The 22,592-nt window shown below is 39.0% G+C and overlaps 1 protein-coding gene across 1 annotated transcript in view; it reads left to right on the top strand.

The window, feature by feature from the left end:
- Positions 1 to 22,592, top strand: part of LOC126077513 (rho GTPase-activating protein 20-like) — a 60,420-nt gene that overhangs the window by 492 nt on the left and 37,336 nt on the right. Inside the window, 1 exon segment of the mRNA XM_049887054.1 lies at positions 119 to 158. Within this exon segment, the coding sequence (XP_049743011.1) occupies positions 119 to 158 (40 nt within the window).

Here is a 22,592-nt window from a genome sequence, read left to right as displayed (position 1 = left end):
TAAATTTGTTTTAAATTTGTCTTAAAATGTTTTGATACTGGTGTTAAATGGTAGGTGGGATGGGTTCAGTATTGCAAATGATTTTTTTGTGTCACCTTTTTTTTTTTTTTTTTTTTAGGCTATAATTCCAAAGCATACAAAGACGAGGAAATCTTGAGGTACCTTGAATCTATTGTGTTTGGTTATACCACTTTAATCTCATAATAATCGACTTAAAATAAACATTGTTTGTATAACAAGAGATATGCCTTTTGGAATTAGTTCAGTTTAGCAAATGTTGGATTGTAGTACCTTTAGGAGTCCCTGGGTGGTGCAAAAAATTAAGCACTGGACTAGTAACGAAAAGTTTGGTGGTTCAAACTCACCTAAAGGCAACTCGGAAATAAGGCCTGGCAATCTGCTTTCAAAATTTCAGAGCCTTGAAAAATATGGAGCAGTTCTACTGTGTGCACGATGAGTTGCCATGGGGTAAAATCAACTCGAGGGCAACTGACAATAACAACAAAGTGCCTTTCTACACTCTTAGCCTTACCTTCTTGACTTATGTGTCAGATTTCTCACAATATCCTTAATACGGCCTTTTTTTTACTCTCAGCTTCATTATCTTTGTATACTTATACAGCTTGCTTATCCCGGTGCCTGCCTTAATACCATCATCAGGTGTGTTTTATCTAGTTCTCACCTATTTTTCCAAGGTCAGTTTATTGCGAACTTCAAAGAAATCTTTTATAAACTATTCTTAATGTCATCTCTTTTGTAGTAAGTAAATTTATTATGTAGCTACAATGTCCATTGGACACTGTTCTCATTTAACTTTCACTTCTAAGTGAATACACATAGCCTGTATTCATTTATTCAAAAATTACATGTTGAGCATCTATTAATGTGGAAAAATACTATGTTGCAAGTGTCAGGATGAATGAAACAACGTTCTGGCCTTTCTGAAGCTTAAAATCTTAGGAGGCAAAGGAAAATATATTGCAGAGGACCATAAAGTAGCCACACATGTCATTTAATTATGTATTTCTTTGTCTTCATTACTTCACTTGATGAATCATATCTTTTTGATCCAATTGCATACTTTTTAAGAACGAAGTGCATTGTCTTATATTCCTTCATCTCAGTGCTTGGCAAATAGATGCTACTCTTTGATGGTGGTTATACTGAATGCTGTTAAGAAAGCCCATACCCTAAGGAGCTGTTGAAGCTACCTAAATGAGGCCCAGGTGGCTAGAAAGGGTTACCCACAAGTCTTTTCTTGAATAAGAAAAGTAATAGTGCAGAAATGGAAGTGATTTTCAATTAGGTATAATCAAAAGTCTCTAGGTTTCCAAACAACATACAGTGTAACACAAAGTGGACACTCTTAAAATTAAAGCATTCCTTTGAATTCTTGGACAGTTCATAACCTGTAACATTTGAAATATAGGTTGAGAAGGAAAGGAGAAATAGAACATTGGAATAAATAAGGAGAAATGAAAATTCTGGTTGTATTTTTAGTAAATATGTTTCAAAATCTTGAAAGAAAGCAAGGATTGTTTAGCCTTCAAGAAGTATTGAATGCCTATGTAGTAAACAATGGAAATGGTAAATAAGATGTGGTTCTTCCCCAAAGGAGCTCACATATTACTGATTACACTAAAATTTCAGGCATTCATGTCTTTATTTGGCGAATTAAATGATCTTGTTTTAATTTGTGATTTAGTATAGCACTGACTTCTTTCTCCTTTAAGAGACATCTCCAGAAGTTAATGCTGTGAATTTTAATGTTTGTCATTCAAAATAGTTTTAATGATAGGAGCTTCTGTCCTGTGGTCTATAGCTGCAACTCTGTAGTACCAATTCTGCATCAGGTAAGCTCTTCTTTGAAAATAAAAGCTAGTTTAGGGAAGGTTTAATGGAAGAATGTTAACTGCATAAGGAATCAAAGGCTGAAAACCTGAGAAGTAGGGCAGCTTTAGAATCCTCAATGACAGCAACTGTGGATTCTATATCTCTATGTAATAAATAGACCTTTCCCCAAATGACCTTGCTTGATGGATTCAAGAACAATGTCAATGGAAAGCTTTGTTTGTCTTTCAGTTTGAGAATTAAGAATGTAAAACTGAAATCACATTTTCAAAGGTTCAGCATATACTTCAGTCACTTCATCTCACCTAATACCGTTAACAGAGTTAAATTTTTCGATTTTAAATTTGCATGACACTGTTTACTGTTGTAGGGTTCTAAAGACCAGGCTATGTATCAGTTAAGAAATAAACATGTTAGAATTGAATAGGAATCAAGCTACGAGCTTTATTGTTAAAGCGAGATTAGAAAACAGCTTCGGTCTATGACTCCAATTGGACTTGTCCCAACCTGTTTCTATACCTTTAGGCGTACCTTGGGGGAAGACATTTAAAGCAAACAGCTGTAAGATTTGTGACAGGTTTCTACACCATTTTAAACAGACATTAAGATTCCAAGAGTCCGGTGGGCCTCTAGACCTGGCCATGACTCTGATTCAGTTTTGCTTACCATAGGTAGAGGAATGAAAACATGTTCCCGTTGAGCCCATCAAAGTCTGAAATAGAGCCCAGAAGGGACTGAGCGACACCTAGCCTCCAGGATCCTTCTCCTAGTGTCTTCACTCTGAGAAGTCAAGCCTTCATGGGAATGTCCAAGCAGAGGTATAACAGTCTCACGTATTAGGTGGCTTTTGCTGCATAGTAAAGAGCCATGGGGTATCAATAAGCTCTTATTCTCACAAGTCTACAGGTTAGCTGAAATTGTTGTGTTCCACATACCTCATTCTACCATCAGAGGGGCAGTGACTAGGTAAGACTGTTAAGGGTTGACTTCAGGACCTTCACACTGATGTTTTTCCCACATTCCACTAATGAAAGCAAGACTCATGGCCAAGCCAAATGTCAATGGGCAGGGGATGATACATGGAGGTGAGGGAGGGGAAACATGAAAGCAATCTGATAAATCAGGGGTTGACAAACTTTTTCTGTAAAGGGCCAGATAGTAAATAGTTCAGGCTTTGTAGGCATCTGGTTTCTGTTCCACCTAGTCAAGTTTGCCATTGTATCTCAAAAGCACATATAGACAATACATAAAGAAATGAGCCTGGCTGTGTTCCAATCACAAAAACCAAGTGATGGGCAGGATTTGGCCCAATGGTTGTCGTTTGCCTGTAGTAGATCATAGTTTCTTCTTTGGTCACAAATATTAAAACCCCTCCCTACTTCTCAGGATTCCATTTTGTGACATTTATTTAAGGCTCACATGTAAAACAATGTCATTTGTTATCTCCATCTTTAGCATCTGAAATCCTATGGCAAGTCTCCCTATTTTATCTTAATTCCATATTCTCTGAAGCACAAATCAAGGACAAAATTCTTCAAGGTATTTGTTGCCCAGGACACCCCATAGTAAATTTTGATATGAAAACTTGGGAAGTGACTTCTGTGCCATGTTGTGGTTGTTGTTAGGTGCCAACAAGTCGGTTCCAACTCGTAGCGACCCTATGAACGACAGAACGAAACACTGCCCTGTCCTGAGCGATCCTTACAATCCTTGTTATGCTTGAGCTCATTGTTGCAGCCACTGTGTCAATCCACCTCCTTAAGGATCTTCCTCTTTTCCGCTGATCCTGTACTCTGCCATGCATGGTGTCCTTCTCCAGGGTCTATCCCTCCTGACAACATGTCCAAATTATGTAAGAATGGAAAGTATGGGAATTCTATGCCATACAATTGTGTAAAAAGAGACTCAGCACAGCGTAAGTGCTCTATATCTGCATATCTCTATATCTTCTCTTCACTGAAGTCGAACGCTTGATAAACGTTTATTCTTTTTATTATTAGAGTGTACCTAAGTTTCTTATGGAAACCCTGGTGGCATAGTGCTTAAGAGCTTCGGCTGCTAACCAGAAGTCTGAATCCACGAGGAGCTCCTTGGAAACTCTATGGGGCAGTTGTACCCTGCCCTCTAGGGTCGCTATGAGTCAGAATCTGGATGGCAATGGGTTTGGTTTGTTTTTTTAAGTTTCTTATGTTTATTAACTTCCCATATATTTTTAGAATATAGACCACCCATAAAATATTAGCACAATAAGATATCCTCATAGATGTTTTTTTCTTCATGTTTATGTTTTCATTTGGAAACCCTGGTGTCGTAGTGGTTAAAAGTCCAGCTGTTTACCAAAAGGTCAGCAGTTCAAATCCACCAACTAAGTTCTCCTTGGAAATCCTCTGGGGTAGTTCTACTCTGTCTTGTAGGGCCTCTATGAGTTGAAATTGGCTCTATAGCAATGGGTTTGGTTTTTTTTTCAGTTTTCATTTGGTTGCTTAGTATCTAAAATTTATTTTGATTACTAAACATGAAAAATCTGAATATCTGTAGTAATGCTATGTTGTAACTTTTATATTTTCCACCAGATGTCACTAATGCTGTGATGTTCATATTAAGATGATTTTTTTTTAAATTTTTTGATTATAATATTCAACTCTAAATTAGAGGCTAGCATCGAGATAATTTGAAAATTATAAAAATATGAAGACATTGGAAAAAACACTCTTAGCATCTATTATTTGCTAGGCACTTTATGTGAATTATTTAATTCACACAAGAACAATTTGAGTTACTTTTTTAAAGTACTGATTCACCCTTCAGGAAGTGGAGGCTCAGAGAATTCAAGGTAATTACCAAGGCCTTTCTTTAAATAAATGGTGGTGCTGGGATTCAAAATCAGGTAAGACTGTCTTCCAGACCCACTCACATTCTACTCTATTACCAACTTCCTCCTCTCCCCCCAGGCATGGGCAACTATGGAAGCATGGAGACTAGTTAGGAAGCTATTGAAGCCGTCAAGGAGAGAGACAGTGAATGTTTGGATGAGTGTAGTAATGGTTGAGGTGGTTAGGAGAGGTTGCTGATGGCACTTACTGATGGATGGGATGTGGGCATGAGAAAGAGGAATCAAAGATGTCACCTAAATTTTTGGTGTGGCAATCAGGTGAATGGTGGTATCATCAACAGAGAACACTTGGTATGGACATACTGGAGGGAGGAAACAAGTATTCCGTTTTGAATCAAATTTTTGATTGAAGTTGAAAGGAGATGTATGTCAAGTGAACAGTTGAATATTTAATGAGTCTGGGGTTCAAAAACTGAGGCGCTAGAGATTTGTGAATCATCAGAGCATAAACTCACCTGCAGAAAAAGACAGCAAAGAGACAAATGCTGAAGACTGAGTACTACAACACACCAATGTTTAGACAGAGCAGACTCTGTTACTTTTTCGTATAGCTGGGAGTTGTTTGGACAATCTTGGCTATCCTATATTTTGTAATGTTAATATGGTTTTTTAGTCTGTACATTTGAGTGTAGGAGGTCCTACATTTTGTGAGAACATTGAATATTAGAACACGTGCAGAAAAGGTAGCAGGGCTGATGAGGAGTTTGGAAGAACTGCCAGATGCAGAACATTAACTGGTAATATCTGTAAAATTGAAGACTTAAGGTGTAAGCGTGGATAGTGTGATTATTGTTGTTAGCTGTCATTGTGTTGGCCTCCGACTCATGGTGATCCTGTACACGATGGAATGAAATGCCACCTGGTCTGTGCCATTTCCTCACGATCAAATGTAAATCTGATCATTGTAATCCATGGGGTTCTCCTTGGTTGATTATTGGAAGTAGATCACAGACCTTTCTTCCTACTTGGTCTGACTCTGGAAGCTCCAATGAAAACTGTTCAGTATCATAGTAACATGCAGTCTTCAACTGGCCGATGGGTGGTGACTGTAGTTACTGTCAAGTGTTGGGATGATCATGTTCGGCAAGGATAGGATTCATTTTCTTTGGCATTCTAGGACAGAAGCAGAACTGATTGGAAACTATACTAGATTTATTTGCTCAGTTATAAAGTAGAATTTTATAGCAATGAGTGTTGGGCAACAGTGGTAATTGGCAATATTTAATATTGAGCTCTCTTTGTCTTCCTGAAAATGTTCATACATATCATAAGGAGGTTGTACACTTTCCTTTTTTGATGGAAGGTTGAATTAAATGACTTGTAAGTTTCTTCCCACCTCAAGGATACTGTGAATCCATAAAGGAGAGTCATAATAAAGAGGGTAGATTTACAACTGGTAGACCTTTCCACTGGAATAAAAGATAAGTAGGTGAATCATCCCTGAGTTCAGTCATTTGGGAATAGGACAGGTAGTACAAACGGAGTGATAGGACTCCTTGCTCCTCTGACAAATCTAATTTCCAATAAAGTGAAATTTCTTAATATATTTATGTAAGAATATTCAATCAATAGTTATCAATTTTCTCTTTGGGATACAGGTTGACATTGTTGTTATTGGAATATAAATAGACTCAAACACACTGTTGATCTCATACTTGAAGTGGTTTTTCATACATTCTGCATTGCCAAATAATTTTTATTTCACTTAAAAATTTTTTTGATTTGTAGGTTTATTCAGAGTTCTATTTTTAAAAAAGTATCATTAAAGAAAGTGCTATTTTTAAGAGAAAATTTAGTCCAAATAAGTGTATTTAAATCCCAATAAATTTTTACTTATCTCATGAGATGGGTCTGTATCTTCTTTCTTGTTTTCTTTTCTGCTGGTAGTCATTCTAATTTAAAAGTGCTTTGTTATAAACTTTTTTTTTTTTTTTTGTTAGCATCTGATCTTTATTGTTACTCATTTATGTATATCAACATGGGCCTCCAGAGTAACAGAGAATTTTTATTTGTGATAGGACTCTCTGGCCTTGTATTATTTAGGCTGTGTTTATGTTTAAGTGATGTCTGCTTTTCTATTAACTGAAATTTTTTAAAAACATATGTTCAAATATTTACATATTGCTTTTATTAAATATATAATAAATACTACAAATTTTTAAATAATAGTGTATAAATGAAAAAGTAATCACTTTTAATGGCTTAGCATAGTCTTCAAAACATTTTTCTATAGAAATATATATATATAGTAAGCATATAATGTAGGTGTGTGTGTGTATATATATACATACACACACACCAATCTGTCTTGGAAGAAGTACAACCAGAATTCTCCTTAGAAGGAAGGATGCTGAGACTGCATCTTTCGTATTTTGGACGTGTTGTCAGGAGGGATCAGTCTTGGAGAAGGACATCCTGCGTAGTAAAGTAGAGGGTCAGTGAAAAGGAGGAAGACTCTCAACAAGATGGATTGAGACAGTGGCTGCAACAATGGGATCATGTATAACAATGATTGTGAGGATGGTGCAGGACCAGCAGTGTTTCGTTCTGTGGTACACACAGTTGCTATGAGTCAGAACCGACTCCACAGCACCTAATAACAAGAACTATATATATGTATATGTTGTTGTTGCCAGGTGCCATCCAGAACAAAACAGTGCCTGATCCTGTGCCATCCTCACATGTTTGCCAGGTTTGAGCCCACTGTTGTAGCTACTGTGTCAGCCCATCTCGTTGAGAGTCTTCCTCTCTTTCACTAACCCGCTACTTTACCAAGCACAATGTCCTTCTCCAGAGACTAGTCACTCCTGATAACACGTCCAAAGTATATAAGACAAAGTCTCGCCATCCTCACATCTAAGGAGCATCCTGGCCATACTTCTTCCAAGACAGATTGGTTCATTCTCTGGAAGTCCATGGTATATTCAATATTCTTCACCAGCACCATAATTAAAAGGCATTAATTCTTCTCTGGTCTTCCTTATTCACTGTCCAGCTTTCTCATGTATATGAGACAACTGAAGAGACCATGGTGTGGTACAATTAGTTACTTTTGTGTATGGCCTTTCTAGCCATGGTCTTGTGACTCCCAGCCAGGTGATTGTGTGATAGGGTAATTGTGCCCTACCAAGTGGGCTCATCAGTTTTGCCTCAAAAGACCCAATTTCAGAACAGTGAAGAGGAGCCTACTACTAAGGAAGGAGATACCCAGCAGCAGAGACCCTGGCAGGAGGAGACAGCATAGTGAGCTTTCTGGCCCATGAAGCGAGAAAGTTGAGTGCCTTTGGGCAGAGACTGAGGGCCCAGGAAAGGTGTCCCTGTGAGTACAGCTAGGAAGAGGCTATCCTGATGCAAGAACTGTATCTTGACTGTTCTGAGCCTGAATTGTAACTGTTACTTCCCTAATAAACCCCATAATTGTGAAAATTGACTGTGAGTTCTGTGTGGCCATTGCAGTGACTTATCAAACCCAGTACAGAGTGCTGTGGAAAGAATGGTTCGTGTCCAAACTGGTAAAGATGGCAGAGAAAGGAGGCGTTTCTGACCCCCACCTCATAGGAATCAGCCTTGCACTGTTGATGTTGGTAGCCCTTCCCACTTGTGGAGTCTGAGGAGGTCAGACGCTGCCCCCAAGCTGCTTCTACACGTGGCTTGGGTCAGGTGCACCGTAGTCTTCAAAATGACATCTTTGTTTTTTAACACTATAAAGAGGTCTTTTGCAGCAAATTTCCCCAATGCAATATGTCATTTGATTTCTTGACTGCTGCTTCCATGGGCGTTGATTGTCGATCCAAGTGAAATGAAATCCTTGACAACTTCAACCTTTTGTCCCTTTATCATGATGTTGCTTATTGGTCTAAGTGCGAGGATTTGTATTTTCTTTATGTTAAGGTGTAACCCATACTGAAGGCTGTAGCCTTTGATCTTTGTAAGTACGTGCTTCAGGTTCTCTTTGCTTTCTGCAGGCAAGTTTGCATCATCCGCATATCAAAGGTTGTTGATGAGTTTTCCTCCAATCTTGAGGCCATGTTCTTCATATAGTCCAGCTTCTCGGATTATTTTCTCAGCATAGAGATTGAATAGGTGTGGTGAAAGATACACCCCTGAGGCAGAACTTTCCTGATTTTAAACCATGCGGTATCCCCTTGTTCTGTTCAAACGACTGCCTCTTGGTCTATGTACAGGTTCCTCATGAGCACAACTGACTATTCTGGGATTTCCATTCTTTGCAATGTTATCCATAATTAGTTAGGACCCACAGGGTCGAATACTTTTGAATAGTTAATAATACACAAGTAAACACCCTTCTGGCATTCACTGCTTTTAGCCAAGATCCATCTGACATCAGCAATGACATCCCCCTTTCCACACCCTCTCCTAAATCCGGCTTGAATTTCTGGCAGTTCCTTGTTGATGTAATGCTGCCACCATTTTTTAATTTTCATCGGCAAAATTTTACTTGCATGTTATTCATGATATTGTTTGATAATTTTCGCTTTCTGTTGGATCATCTTTCTTTGGAATGGGCACAAATACACATAAATATGTTTTATTGGATCTTGTTAAATATATTTTCCCTGTGCCTCCTTTTTCATTTAATACTATACAACGAAGTATTTAGTACTTTTAACCTTTTTTTATAATATAACTATTTTTGTAATAAACATTTCCAATTTTTATGACAAAAAGTATTCAAATATTACAGTGGAGTTTAATAGGAAAAGTAAAATTTTATCTTCTGCCTTTCTCCCTTCACTGAATTAACGCAATAGTCTGATCCACAACTTGATCATGGAGATGACACAGGACAGGGTAGGCTTTCTGTCCATTGTGCATGGGGTTGCCATGATTTGGGGGTTGATTCCACAGCAGCAAAATGTAACAACAGTTTCTTATGCATGCTTCTACATGGAAGCATTTATGTATTATATATTTACAGATACATGTAAATAGGTTCATACCAAAGATGTTATTTCCCAGCTTGATATTTTCAATTAATATTTTTTTCAGTATAAATCTTTCCAAGACTGTTCTGTAGTATTCCATTAATTTATTTAATGAATCTCTTCTTGATGGCACCTAAGTCACCTTAACTTTCTCACTTTTCCAAAATAATGCTGAAAAACGTGTCTTTGCGCATGTGTCACGCTTTAGTCAGAAGCGGAATTGTGGCGTCAGTGGGTAAGTAACTCTTCCACAGCCAAGGAAAATCCTCTTCTGACTCCCTGACAAGTGTATCAAAAAGAGTGTTTCCCCACCTTTTCCCAATGGCTCTTAATTTTTAAATCCTTTTAGAAGCTGAGTTTCTAGAACACATTGGTGTTCCCCTAGTGTGCTTTACAAATTTCAAACTTATTTTATTGGATGACTTCACATTTACTCTCTCCAAACCCTAGTGGTGTAGTGGTTAAATGCTACGGCTGCTAACGAAGAGGTTGGCACTTCGAATCCGCCAGGCACTCCTTGGCAACTCTATCAGACATTTCTGCTCTGTCCTATAGGGTTGCTATGAGTCAGAATCAACTCAACAGCAGTGGGTTTGGTTTCTGGGTTTTTAGATATTCCATCCTCAGATGACTTTGACAAATGGATGTAAGGAACCAAAAGACAGAGGACTTAATCCTACACCCTACCTGTGCTCTCTAAAGAGTAAATCAGGTATGAATTTGTGAACAGGTATGAAATGTAATTTTCTAACTAATAAGATTTGTTCATTAAGTAACCTCAGTTACTTAAAATCTTGGAGGAATTAATTTTTGGCTTCACTTGACAATTTATTTTTCATGAAATATATGAAATTCTGTTTCACATTATTTTGTTCAGTGTGACCATGATAAAAGTTTGTGTTGGAATAACTATAGAATGAAACTTGTCTACTAAATTTCAAATGTTATTAGTTATACTTACTAAAAACAGATCTTTAGAGATCTTTCCATTCTTTCAAAGTCGGAAGTATTCACTAATGCTTATTTTAAAAAAAGAAAAAGAATCTAGTTAGGCAAGCGACTTAATCTCTATTAGAGTTGACAGTCCTCTTCCAATCTGGCAAAAACATTGTAGCCCTAGCAACAAGACTGTTAGAAAAGGCCTAGAGAGAAAAATGTCAGAATTGGCCCTCTGATTACACAAGTCATTTGATGTTACCATTTCACTTATTTTTGTACTCTTACCATCTGACCTATTTTTGTGCTAGAGAATTGTAATGCAGTTTCATTTATTTGTTCAAAGTCCATTTTCAAGGATGCCCTTTATCACTGCTCTTATTCAGCATTGTGCTAGAGGTCATAGCCAGAGCAATTAGGCTAGACAAAGAAATAAAGGGCATCCGGATTGGCAAGGAGGAAGTAAAATTATCTCTATTTGCAGATGACATGATCTTATACACAGAAAACCCTAAGGAATCCTCCAGAAAACTACTGAAACTAATAGAACGTTTGGCGGAGTCTCAGGTTATAAGATAAACATACAGAAATCACTGGGATTCCTCTACATCAACAAAAAGAACATCAAAGAGGCAATCACCAAATCAATATCATTCACAGTAGCCCCCAAGAAGATAAAATACTTAGGAATAAATCTTAGCAAAGATGTAAAAGACCTATGCAAAGAAACCTACAAAGTACTACTGCAGGAAACTAAAAAGGACCTACTTAAGTGGAAAAATATACCTTGCTCACGGATAGGAAGACTTAACATAGTGAAAATGTCTATTCTGCCAAAAGCCATCTATACATACAATGCACTTCCGATCCAAACTCCAACAACATTTTTTAATGTGATGGAGAAACAAATCACCAACTTCATATGGAAGGGAAAGAAGCCCCGGATAAGTAAAGTATTACTGAAAAAGAAGAAGAAAGTGGGAGGCCTCACTCTACCTGATTTTAGAACTTATTATACAGCCACAGTAGTCAAAACAGCCTGGTACTGGTACAACAACAGGCACATAGACAATGAAACAGAAGAAAAAATAGGGACAACGTTAGGAGCCCTAATACAAGGCATAAACAGAATACAAAATATTACCAACAATGATGAAGAGAAACCAGATAACTGGGAGCTCCTAAAAATCAAACCTATGCTCATCTAAAGACTTGACCAAAAGACTAAAAAGACCACCTAGAGATTGGGAAAGAATTTTCAGCTACGACATCTCCGACCAGCGCCTGATCTCTAAAACCTGTATGGTTCTGGTAAAACTCAACCACAAAAAGACAAACAACCCAATCAAGAAGTGGGCAAAGGATATGAACACGCACTTCACTAAAGAAGATATTCAGGCAGCTAACAGATATATGAGAAAATGCTCTCAATCATTAGCCATTAGAGAAATGCAGATTAAAACTACAATGAGATTCCACCTCACTCCAACAAGGCTGGCATTAATCCAAAAAACACAAAATAATAAATGTTGGAGAGGCTGCAGAGAGATTGGAACTCTTATACACTGCTGATGGTAATCTCAAATGGTATAACCACTTTGGAAATCTATCTGGCGTTCTCTTAAAAAGTTAGAAATAGAACTACCATACAACCCAGAAATCCACTCCTTGGAATATACCCTAGAGAAATAAGAGCCTTCACACGAACAGATGTATGCACACCCATGTTTATTGCAGCTCTGTTTACAATAGCAAAAAGCTGGAAGCAACCAAGATGTCCATCAACGGATGAATGGTTAAATAAATTGTGGTATATTCACACAATGGAATACTACGCCTCGATAAAGAACAGTGAAGAATCTGTGAAACTTTTCATAACATGGAGGAACCTGGAAGGCATTATGCTGAGTGAAATTAGAGGCAAAAGGACAAATATTGTATAAGACCACTATTATAAGATCTTGAGAAATAGTATAAACTGAGAAGAACACATACTTTTGTGGTTACGAGGTGGGGGAGAAAGAGGGTGGGAGAGGGTTATTTACTGATTAGTTAGTAGATAAGAACTACTTTAGGTGAAGGGAAGGACAATACTCAATACACGGAAGGTCAGCTGAACTGGACTGGACCAAAAGCAAAGAAGTTTGTGGGATAAACTGAATGCTTCAGAGGTCAGCGGAGCAAGGGCAGGTGTTTGGGGACTATGGCTTGGGGGGACTTCTAAGTCAATTGGCAGAATAATTCTATTATGAAAACTTTCTGCATCCCACTTTGAAATGTGGCGTCTGGGGTCTTAAATGCTAACAAGCGGCCGTCTAAGATGCATCAATTGGTCTCAACCCACCTGGATCAAAGGAGAATGAAGAATACCAAGGTCACACGATAACTAAGAGCCCAAGAGACAGAAAGGGCCACAGGAACCAGAGACTTACATCATCCTGAGACCAGAAAAACTAGATGGTGCCTGGCCACAACCGATGACTGCCCTGACAGTGAGCTCAACAGAGAACCCCTGAGGGAGCAGGAGATCAGTGGGATCCAGACCCCAAATTCTCATAAAAAGACCAGACTTAATGGTCTGACTGAGACTAGAGGAATCCCGGCAGTCATGGTCCCCAAACCTTCTGTTGGCCCAGGACAGGAACCATCCCTGAAGACAACTCATCAGACATGGAAGGGACTGGACAATGGGTTGGAGAGAGATGCTGATGAAGAGTGAGCTACTTGTATCAGGTGGACACTTGAGACTGTGTTGGCATCTCCTGTCTGGAGGGGAGATAGGAGGGTAGAGAGGGTTAGAAACCGGCAAAATTGTCATGAAAGGAGAGACTGGAAGGGCTGACTCGGTAGGGGGAGAGTAAGTGGGAGTATGGAGTAAGGTGTATATAAGCTTATATGTGACAGACTGACTTGATTTGTAAACGTTCACTTAAAGCTCAATAAAAATTATTAAAAAGAAAAAAGTGGACAGATTAGCTCACAATTCAAACAACTGTACTTTTCCCACAATCATTGTATTTCAGTGTGGAGTAAAAGTGCTTTATGGCTAGTTTGCATTTTGTCACGCTATATTAAAAAGGTGTTTATGTAAGAGTTGGGATTTAATAAAACTGTAATGCTTAAAAAAAAAAGTCCATTTTCATCTGCATTTATCTGCACCATTGTGCTTCGCAAGCATATTTACACAAAAGAACTTCTATCAGAGAAAGATCTTTGTTGTCTTTGCATGTTATCTATGCCAGAATAGGTCTTCAAGCGTAATCTGGACCACCCAGACTCCATTTCCATGCAAGGGAAAGATCTCAGACGTGTTTCAAAACTATCTAGATATGGACATAGCCGGTGGATGCCTAGACACGGATGTGAGTTTCTTTCTGAAATGGCAGTTTTGCTAAATGCAGATGTTAGTGGTTTTGAGGACTGAGGCTGCAATGTCCAAACTATTCCATGTCTAACATACAGTTATTGGATCACTGTGTTCACAGTCATAATAGCCAGTACAGCCCTGTAAAGAAGTGTCTGTCCAGTCCACAGCTGCAGGATGAAAAAGGAAATTCCTGTGTATTGATCACCCACTGTATGCCAGGCACTAATTAGGTGCTTTTCACCTGTTAAGCTCGGTGCCTCTAAATGAATGGAGGTTGGAGTTGGAGAGAGTGTGGGGGTGCTTGGGTCATAGTCTTGGCTCTGGTCTTGGAAATACGGGGTTAACCATGAGACAAAGGAAATAATGAAGTCTCATTCCTAAATGAGGAGTCCTCAAATGAAAGAAACCACCGCCGTGAAGCCTCAATTCAGACCCATGGAGGAAGAATAGTACAGAGAGAGGAAAAGAACTGGATCCACAATGAAGATTTATAACTGCTGATGCCCAGTGAATTCCAGTGAAGAGCCATAAAGCAAAACCATGAGAAAATGCTCTGAAGGATGAGAGAACCCTTTTAATTCAACTTGTGAACAGGGAGGGAGTCACACATCGAATTTGTTCATTACATGTGTTTTCAATCCTCGCAACAACCCTGTAAGTGTTATTATCTCCATTTTACAGATGGAAAAACTGAGATTCAGGAAGGGGAAATAATTTTTCTGCTTCAATCATCCAAAATCCATCCCCAGGTTGACTCCAAAGCCGTATTCTTTCCACTATTATCTCATTGCTTTTCAGTTACTAAGAGACAGAAGGGTCCCCCTGCTCCAGTGTGCCCAGACTTAGCTTAAAGAAGACTAGAATATCACATGAATTGCACCCCAAGTTGGGGAAGTGAACGTGTCCCCGCAATATTTGAATATGAGTTGCATTTACTTTTTAAAAGACACTTTTTCCCCCCATTATAAGCTGTCATTAAATGTTAGTGTCCTGCTGTAAGACAGAAATATTCCTTTTCCTCAGTCAACTTTTTCTTCTCTTGTTTTTTTGTGTTTGTGTCCAAATGATGTGTTTGAATTTGGGCTTAACACGTAATGCCAACCCTTGTACTCTATAGGTTTTAACCAGTTTGAGAAATAGACACAGGAAACAAAAGGGGATTGAAATATAATGTCTACGTTATTACCCAAATGAGGGGATTCCCTGGGTAGAAGAATGAGGCTTATGTGTAAGGCAGAAATAGGATTTGCTCTTTCTTCTGATGTGAACTGAGCAGCCCATGTAGTCACAGGTAAAATGGACAGATTACCTTAGTCTTCTTCATCTCTGTCCGCCCTGCATCTGGGTGTAAGCCTGCACGCTGAACTGCCCAGGGCAGACGTACTTGAACGCCTAAAAGTCCTGGAGAGACGTGAGCTGTGGCATTTTCTCTTTTTTGCCTGGGATAGAGTGAGAAAGAATCCTGTTTTCCTTCATCAGGATTGGGATGGAAACCCAAAGCATGGAGTAGCAAGCATCCCTCCCAACCTTTGCCAGCTTTTTATTAGCATATTGCAGTGTGTATTCATTATGTGAGTTCATTTTAGGTAGTATGTTGACAGGCTTTTTTTATTTTTTCAGTACCTAATCAGGAATTCTTATCTGTATGTGTATAACTAACACACTTAACGCATTGCTTATCATGCAAAGAATATTGTTTTAAAAATACACTGAGTATTTAAAGAAAAACATTAGGTCAGCCATCATATGAATGACAGGCTGATGTGAAGGCAGCATGTCTATGAGGGAAGGTTTAAAAACAATGTCCTATCTCATTGGGCTTAACAAGCAAGTCAGAAAGAAGGCAGGATTGGCTGTCCCTCTCAGCAGGGAAACATGTATACTTAAAAGGCTACTCCTGAACCCTGCTTCCTTCCACACTTAAGTCCTTTTGGAAACTGCTGGTAGGAATTTCACTTTTTGCCCAACAAAAGACTAACAACATGAGTCAGAACGGGGCACCATACAGCACCCTAAACTGAACACGCATTCCCTATCTGATTTCTTATGACTAATCATGTCCAGTCATGTTGTCCAAAATAGTTCAGCAGACTTTATGTAATGAATGCAAAAACTGTAGCAACATAAAACTATACCAAATATGAACACTTTGAGACTTTTCTTGTTATCAGACTTCTTAACCCTCTTACAAATGAAAGCCCATAGAAACTAAAGTCCAAATTAATTCATTCCCAATTTTATACCGTTGGCTTAGTCTCAGCCAGTCTCTCTCAGATTCCTGGGTTCCTGTAGCTATAGCTGTATCCTGGGGTGTCTTTTCACAGGAATTTCTGTAGCTTCTTTAGCTTCCTCAAAGTTAAATTAATTAAAATCTCTCATTAGTTCAGTTCTCTAAGGGGTCAATAAATCATACAAAAAACCCACAACTCCACTATAGAAGTTACCACAGCAAAATTACAATCCCAGAATTAAGTGAATGGCATAATCTATTTTAACACTACAAAAAAAAAAAATTTTTTTTTTTTTTAGCTGAAAGGTTGGTGGTTTGAACCCATCCAGAAGTGCCTTGGAAGACAGGTCTAGCGATCTGCTCCTGAAAACCCTATGGAGTAGTTCTACTCTGCACTCATGGGGTTGCCATGAGGTAGAATCAATTTGACAGCAACAAAAAATGACAACAACATTGTCAGCCAAGTAGTGTGTACACAAAGATTTGTGGTATCTAATGTAGGAAGCAGGAACCTTAGAACATTTGGCTTTCATTCCTGTGGAAGACAGATCAGCTGCGATGGTATCAAGAGTCAGTAGCCTTTGAATCCACATTCACTGAGCAGAAATTGTCCAAGTTGTGTCTCCATATGTTTAATATGTGTATGTGTGTGTATTTGTTGTTGTTGGTAGTGGTGGTGGTGGTGCTTGTGGGGGTCTCCTCATACATATTACCTACTGTCTCAGAGAATGGCATTTAATATTGCCTTCTTACACAATTTAAATATTCCGGTTTCCTCATATCCTTGTATTTAGTGTCTTGTGCTTTTGGGACTTCAATGCAAGATTGTGGCCAGTTTAGAGAAAACTTCTACTTCCAAGTTGTTCCAGGTGTGTCCTCTCCAGGTCAGTGGAATGAAGTCTACTCTTCTCTGTGACCATGAGGAATAGGGTAATGACTGTCATCCTATTCCCTCAACACTATATTTTAACTAATAATGTGTTATACTTTATTCTCATAGTACTAATTGTCATCACTCTTTGTAGACTTCATTCCTATGTAGCCAGGAAAAGTTGGATCCAGCTGGGCAGCAGTTAACCATAGTCAAGATTGAAAAAAGAAAAAATCAAAATAGGAGGCTCACAGTAAGAGCCAATGAGTCAGAACTACTCTTGTTAAGAAATAACAGAAGGGGTAGAGAAACGGCCACATAAACCAGAGACTCCGTCAGCCTGAGATCAGAAGAATTAGATGATGCCTGGCTACCAGCAATGACTGCCCTGACAGGGAACACAACAGAGAATCCCTGGTGGTGCAGGAGAAAAGTGGGATGCAGACCTCAAAGTCCAAACTTAATGGTCTGACTGAGACTGGAGGGACCCCAGAGGTCATGGCCTCCGGATTCTTTGTTAGCCCAAAACTAAAATCGTTCCTGACGCCAACTCTTCAGACAAAGATTAGGCTGGACTATAAGACATAAAATGATACTGGTGAGGAGTGCGCGTCTTAGCTCAAGTAGACACATGAGACTGTTTGGGCAGGTCCTGTCTAGAGGTGAGATGAGAAGGCGGAGGAGGACAGGAGTGGGTTGAATGGGCACAGGAAATACTGAGTGGAGAGAAGGAGTGTGTGGTCACGTTTCAGGAAGAGCAAGTAGGGGTCATATAACAATGTGTGTGTAAGTTTTTGTATGAGAGTCTGACTTAAATTATAAACTTTCACTTAATGCACAATAAAAAAATTAAGAAAAGAAAAAGAAATAACAGAGGGATCCCAAAGTTTAGCAAAACTTTCAGGAGATTCCAGATAACAAGAATTAAAGCAGTCAAAAGTTAGTATTCCAGAGGTAGAAAAGACAGAATGAGCACATACAAAAACTACCCAGAAAACATGAACTTCAGGGCAGAAGCCAGTTCTGTTGTCCTCTTTTACTCCTTCCTGTCTCAGTGGGATGTGACCTGGAGTGTAAGGAGAGTGGGTTGAGCTGGTGAAGGAAAGGGTGCCAAGAGCTGTTTTGTTGAAACACTATGTGAATTTATAATCAAATTCACTATTCAGGTACATGGCTCTCAGCTACTTAACTTTATGAGCCTCAGTTTTTTCATCTGTAAAAATGGAGGTAATGATGCTTACCTCACAAGGCTGCTGTGAGGAAATGAGAGGACAAGCTTGAACTACCTCGCAAAGAGCCTGGCAACTTATCGTTGCTCAACCAATTTTACTACCTGTTTTCGCTCCCTTCTCTTTTAGTTCATGGAAATGTTTGCTATTTTTGAATAGAAAGTCTTCCTTCATATAAGCATAACTAAAATATTGAGGGATTACAGTGTCTTATACCTAGTGGTACCACAAGAGACATACCACAATGGGTTGCTTTAAAGAGCAAAAATTGATTTTCTCACAGTTCAGAAGGCTAGAAGTCCAAATTCAGGCATGGCTCTAGGCAGAGCTCTTTCGTTTTCCATTTCAGCTTCTAGTAGCTGCCAGCAATCCTCAGTGTGCCTGGATTTGTAGATGATCTCTCTCTGTCGTCAGCCTTCCTCTTCCCCTGTCCGTGTCTTTATTCTGCTCTTTTCATAACTCAGAAGTGATTAGGTTTAGGATCCATCCTAACTCGTGATATGACCTCATTAATACAGCAAAGGAAAAACCCTATGTCCAAGCTGGATCATATCCCTAGGGGCAGGGATTAGGATTTGAGCACATATTTTATGGGGTACAATTCAATCCATAATGCTATGTCAAAGCCATGCTAAGTTTATTTTAGTATTATCTGATTTAATTCTCGTAGCAACCCTATGAATCTCATCTGCAGATGAGAACACTGAGGCGTTGAAAGTGTAACTGGTTTCCTAGTGTCACATAGGTAGTAACTAATGAGGAGGGATTCAAAACCAGGTGGTTTGATTTGAGAACTTGACACTTCACAACCTGCTTCCTTATATAAACATTTAATCAAAACATAAAAAAAATTGAAGGAAAAAATAGAATTAAGAAAAGAAAGTTTTCTTTTGCGATGTGCTTAGATGTTGGTACGGTTGGCATAGCGTCACCTTATACCGTCTCTTCTCTTTGATATTTAGGTTGGGAAGCTCACTGTTCAATGAACTAAATGAAAACAGACTCTATCACTGTTATTCCATTTGCAGGTTTTCCTGAAATAAAGAAATACCAATGGTACTTTGGAAGGAATTAAGCAGCTATTGTAAAGGTAACTTTTACATGTAACTACCAAACTAAGGAAAGACCCCTCAATGTAACAAAAGGCTTCCATTCCCTTGTTTCCTTTACTACAAGGGGAGATGGTATCAGAACACCACGTCTTTCCAATGTACACCCAAAGGACAGTCGTTCGGAATACTGGTTTCACATGAGTGTCACCCAAAGCCTGTTTTAAAATGCAGATTCTCCCGACCTGATTGATCAGAACCCGGTGGGCAGATGCCTAAAAAGCTCCCCCACATCATTTTGATGCAGACCAGAATTGGTTACCAGGATTATATTGTAGAAGGAAAGAAGTTCTTGGCCTCCAACCTCTCTGAAAGAGAGGCAGAGAGTGAGAGTCACCTGGTGAATATTCTGCAAATTGGGGGAAGTGCACGTTAATTCTGCCTATATTTCTTACCTTAACTAAATCCTGACGATGCTTGATGAGTGGACAGAAGGTGTTGCTTAATACACTTCCATGGTGCTAAATACAGTCAGCGTGTCCCGGACTAGCACTATGGCTTTAAAATATTTTAGAAGCCTCTGGAGCCCACTGTCTAAATGCCACTTGTATGGTAGTTTGGTTTTAAGACAAGAGGCCTTAACAAGGTCTAAAAGGACCTGCATTCCTGGCCCCTACTTAGCTCTTCAGGTTTATCTCACTTTCCTGTGCCTTCTATTAGCGTGTCCCCTGCCTCCTCCAATCCAGCAAACTCATGGCTCTGAAACTGCACATGTTGTATCCCCTTTGCATGGAACATTCCCTTCCACTACACACTGTTCTCTCTCCCTCCTTCTCTCCCTCTGTCTCTCTACTTCTTCACCTCTCTATACCTCTGTATCTATCTCTGTGTCTTCATCTAGTTAATCTCGAATTATCCTTTAAAGATCATTTAAATGAGTTCTTTGAATAAGCCCCCCTTGTCTGCCCTCTTTGCACAATCTAAGTCAGGTGACGGGTCCCACTTCTAATCTCTTATCTCTCTCTTTACCTTTTCTTTGCAGTATTTTTCAGAGTCTGGTGTTACATACAAGGCTATCGATGTGATTATTTAATTTCTGTCTCCTGTATTCAGATCTAGGTTTCATGAGTGGGGCCTGGGTCCCTTTTGTTCTTTGCTGCCTAGACCTAACCAAGTGCCCTTTTCCTGGTACAGGTTCAGATACTGTTTCTTGAATGAATGAAGTAGATGAAAGACAGTCTGTTTTCGGTCATTCCTTTCTTTTCCCCATCCATGGCAAAAAACTGTTTCACTCATTTACTTCAATAAAATGGCTTTTCATTCCTCCAATATGCCAAAGCTTGTGAGAATTAAATGATAAATGAGATATGGACTTTTTTTTTGAGGTATTTAAAAGATATGTATTCAAATATCTGTTATGGGAGACTACAAAGAAAACCACAAACTTTATTAGTAAGATCAAATACCACTCCTCCAAGGGCTCAAGGAAAGGAGACGCCATATGAGAAGAGGTTCGGGTACCTCACTTCCCTGAGACTTGTGTGCCCTCCAGAGTCAGCTGAATTTGAATTCCTAACATCATTTGACTCCAAGATACTTAGCCTATCTGTGCAGCATCTGTGAAATGGTTGATTAACTCTTGGAAAGGGAACACTATATTTAAAGTGTTTTAACCAGAATACTATAAGTTTCATGAAACATAAGAAGATACGGTACAAATACAAATAAACACATGAAAAAATGTTGAACATCATTAACCATTAAGGAAATGTAGAGTAAACCCACAATGAGATAGTGCTCCACACCTCTCAGAATGGCTAAAATAAAAAGAGTGATAACACCAAATCCTGGTGTGGATGTGGAGACGCTGGATTATTCAGATATTGCTGGGGGTGGGGGTGAATATGAAATGATATTGCCACCCTGGGAAATAGTTTGACAGTTCCTTAAAAAATTAAACATGCAGCCACCATAGGGCCTAGCAATTGCACACCTGGGCATTTATCACACCAAAACCTGTACACAAATGTTTATAGCAGCTTTATTTGTTACAACCAAACACCAGAAACAATCCAGATGTCCTTCAGCGAAGGAATGGTTACAGCGTGGTACACACCCATACCACTGAGTACCACTAAGTGATAAAAAAAAAAAAAAAGTCATACAAAGGAATAAATTATTGATACTGCAACAACCTGGATGAATCTCCAGAGAATTATGAGTGAAAAAAGACATTCCAAAAAGGTCCCATACTCTATTATTCCATTTATATAATATTCTTGAAATGACCAAATTATAGAAATGGAGAACAGCTTAGTATTTGCTGCGCATTAAAGAGGTAGTGAGTTGGTAAGGAAGTTGGTGTGAATGTAAAAGAACAATAGGAGGGATCCTCATGGTGAGGGAAATGTTCTTTATCTTGACTATACCAATGTTGATATTCTGGTTATGATATTGTACCATAGCACTAGAAGACATTACAGGGTTCTCCAGAGAAAATCAGTAGGCGAGGGAGAGAGAGATTGGTTTTAGGAATTGGCTCGCACGACTGTGGGGACTGGCAAGTCTAACATCTGTAGGACGGGCCAGCAGGCTGGAAACTCAGGAAGGGGTTGATATTGTAGTCTTGACTCTGAAATCTGGCCAGTCTGGTAGGCTGGAAACTTGGGCAGGATTTCCATGTTACAGCCTTGAGGCAGAATTCCTTTTTTTCCAGGAAACCTCAGCTTTTGCTCTTAAGGCCTTCAAATGATTGGATGTGGCCCATTCCCGTTATTAAATGGGATCTCTACTTAAAGTCTGCTGATCGTAGATGTTAATCACATCTACAAGATATCTTCACAGCAACATCTAGACTGGCATTTGACCAAACAACTGGACACCATAGCTAACCCAAGCTGACACATAAAATTAACCATCTCATTACCATTGGCGGAAACTGAGTAAAAGGTACATGGAAACTGTATGTATTTCTTAAAACAGCGTGTGAGGACGGTTTAATTTTTTAAAAATTTCAAAATGAAGGGAAAAGATATGTCAGTTAGTCAGTTACAGTTTGAACCTCAGAACTTTGAAATCATAATAACAAGTGATCGTGGCAACACCGGAATCCTCAGGCTCACAGATTTGTTTGAAGCACTCTGCCCAGTGCTGAGGACTGGACTGGTTTTCACTCCCAGGAGTTGAAGAAAAAAAAGATGTTTACGTCAATCCAAAAGCA

This window comes from Elephas maximus, chromosome 5, assembly GCF_024166365.1.
Source record: "Elephas maximus indicus isolate mEleMax1 chromosome 5, mEleMax1 primary haplotype, whole genome shotgun sequence".
Lineage (NCBI taxonomy): Eukaryota > Metazoa > Chordata > Mammalia > Proboscidea > Elephantidae > Elephas > Elephas maximus.
This window is presented reverse-complemented; position numbering and strand designations above follow the sequence as displayed.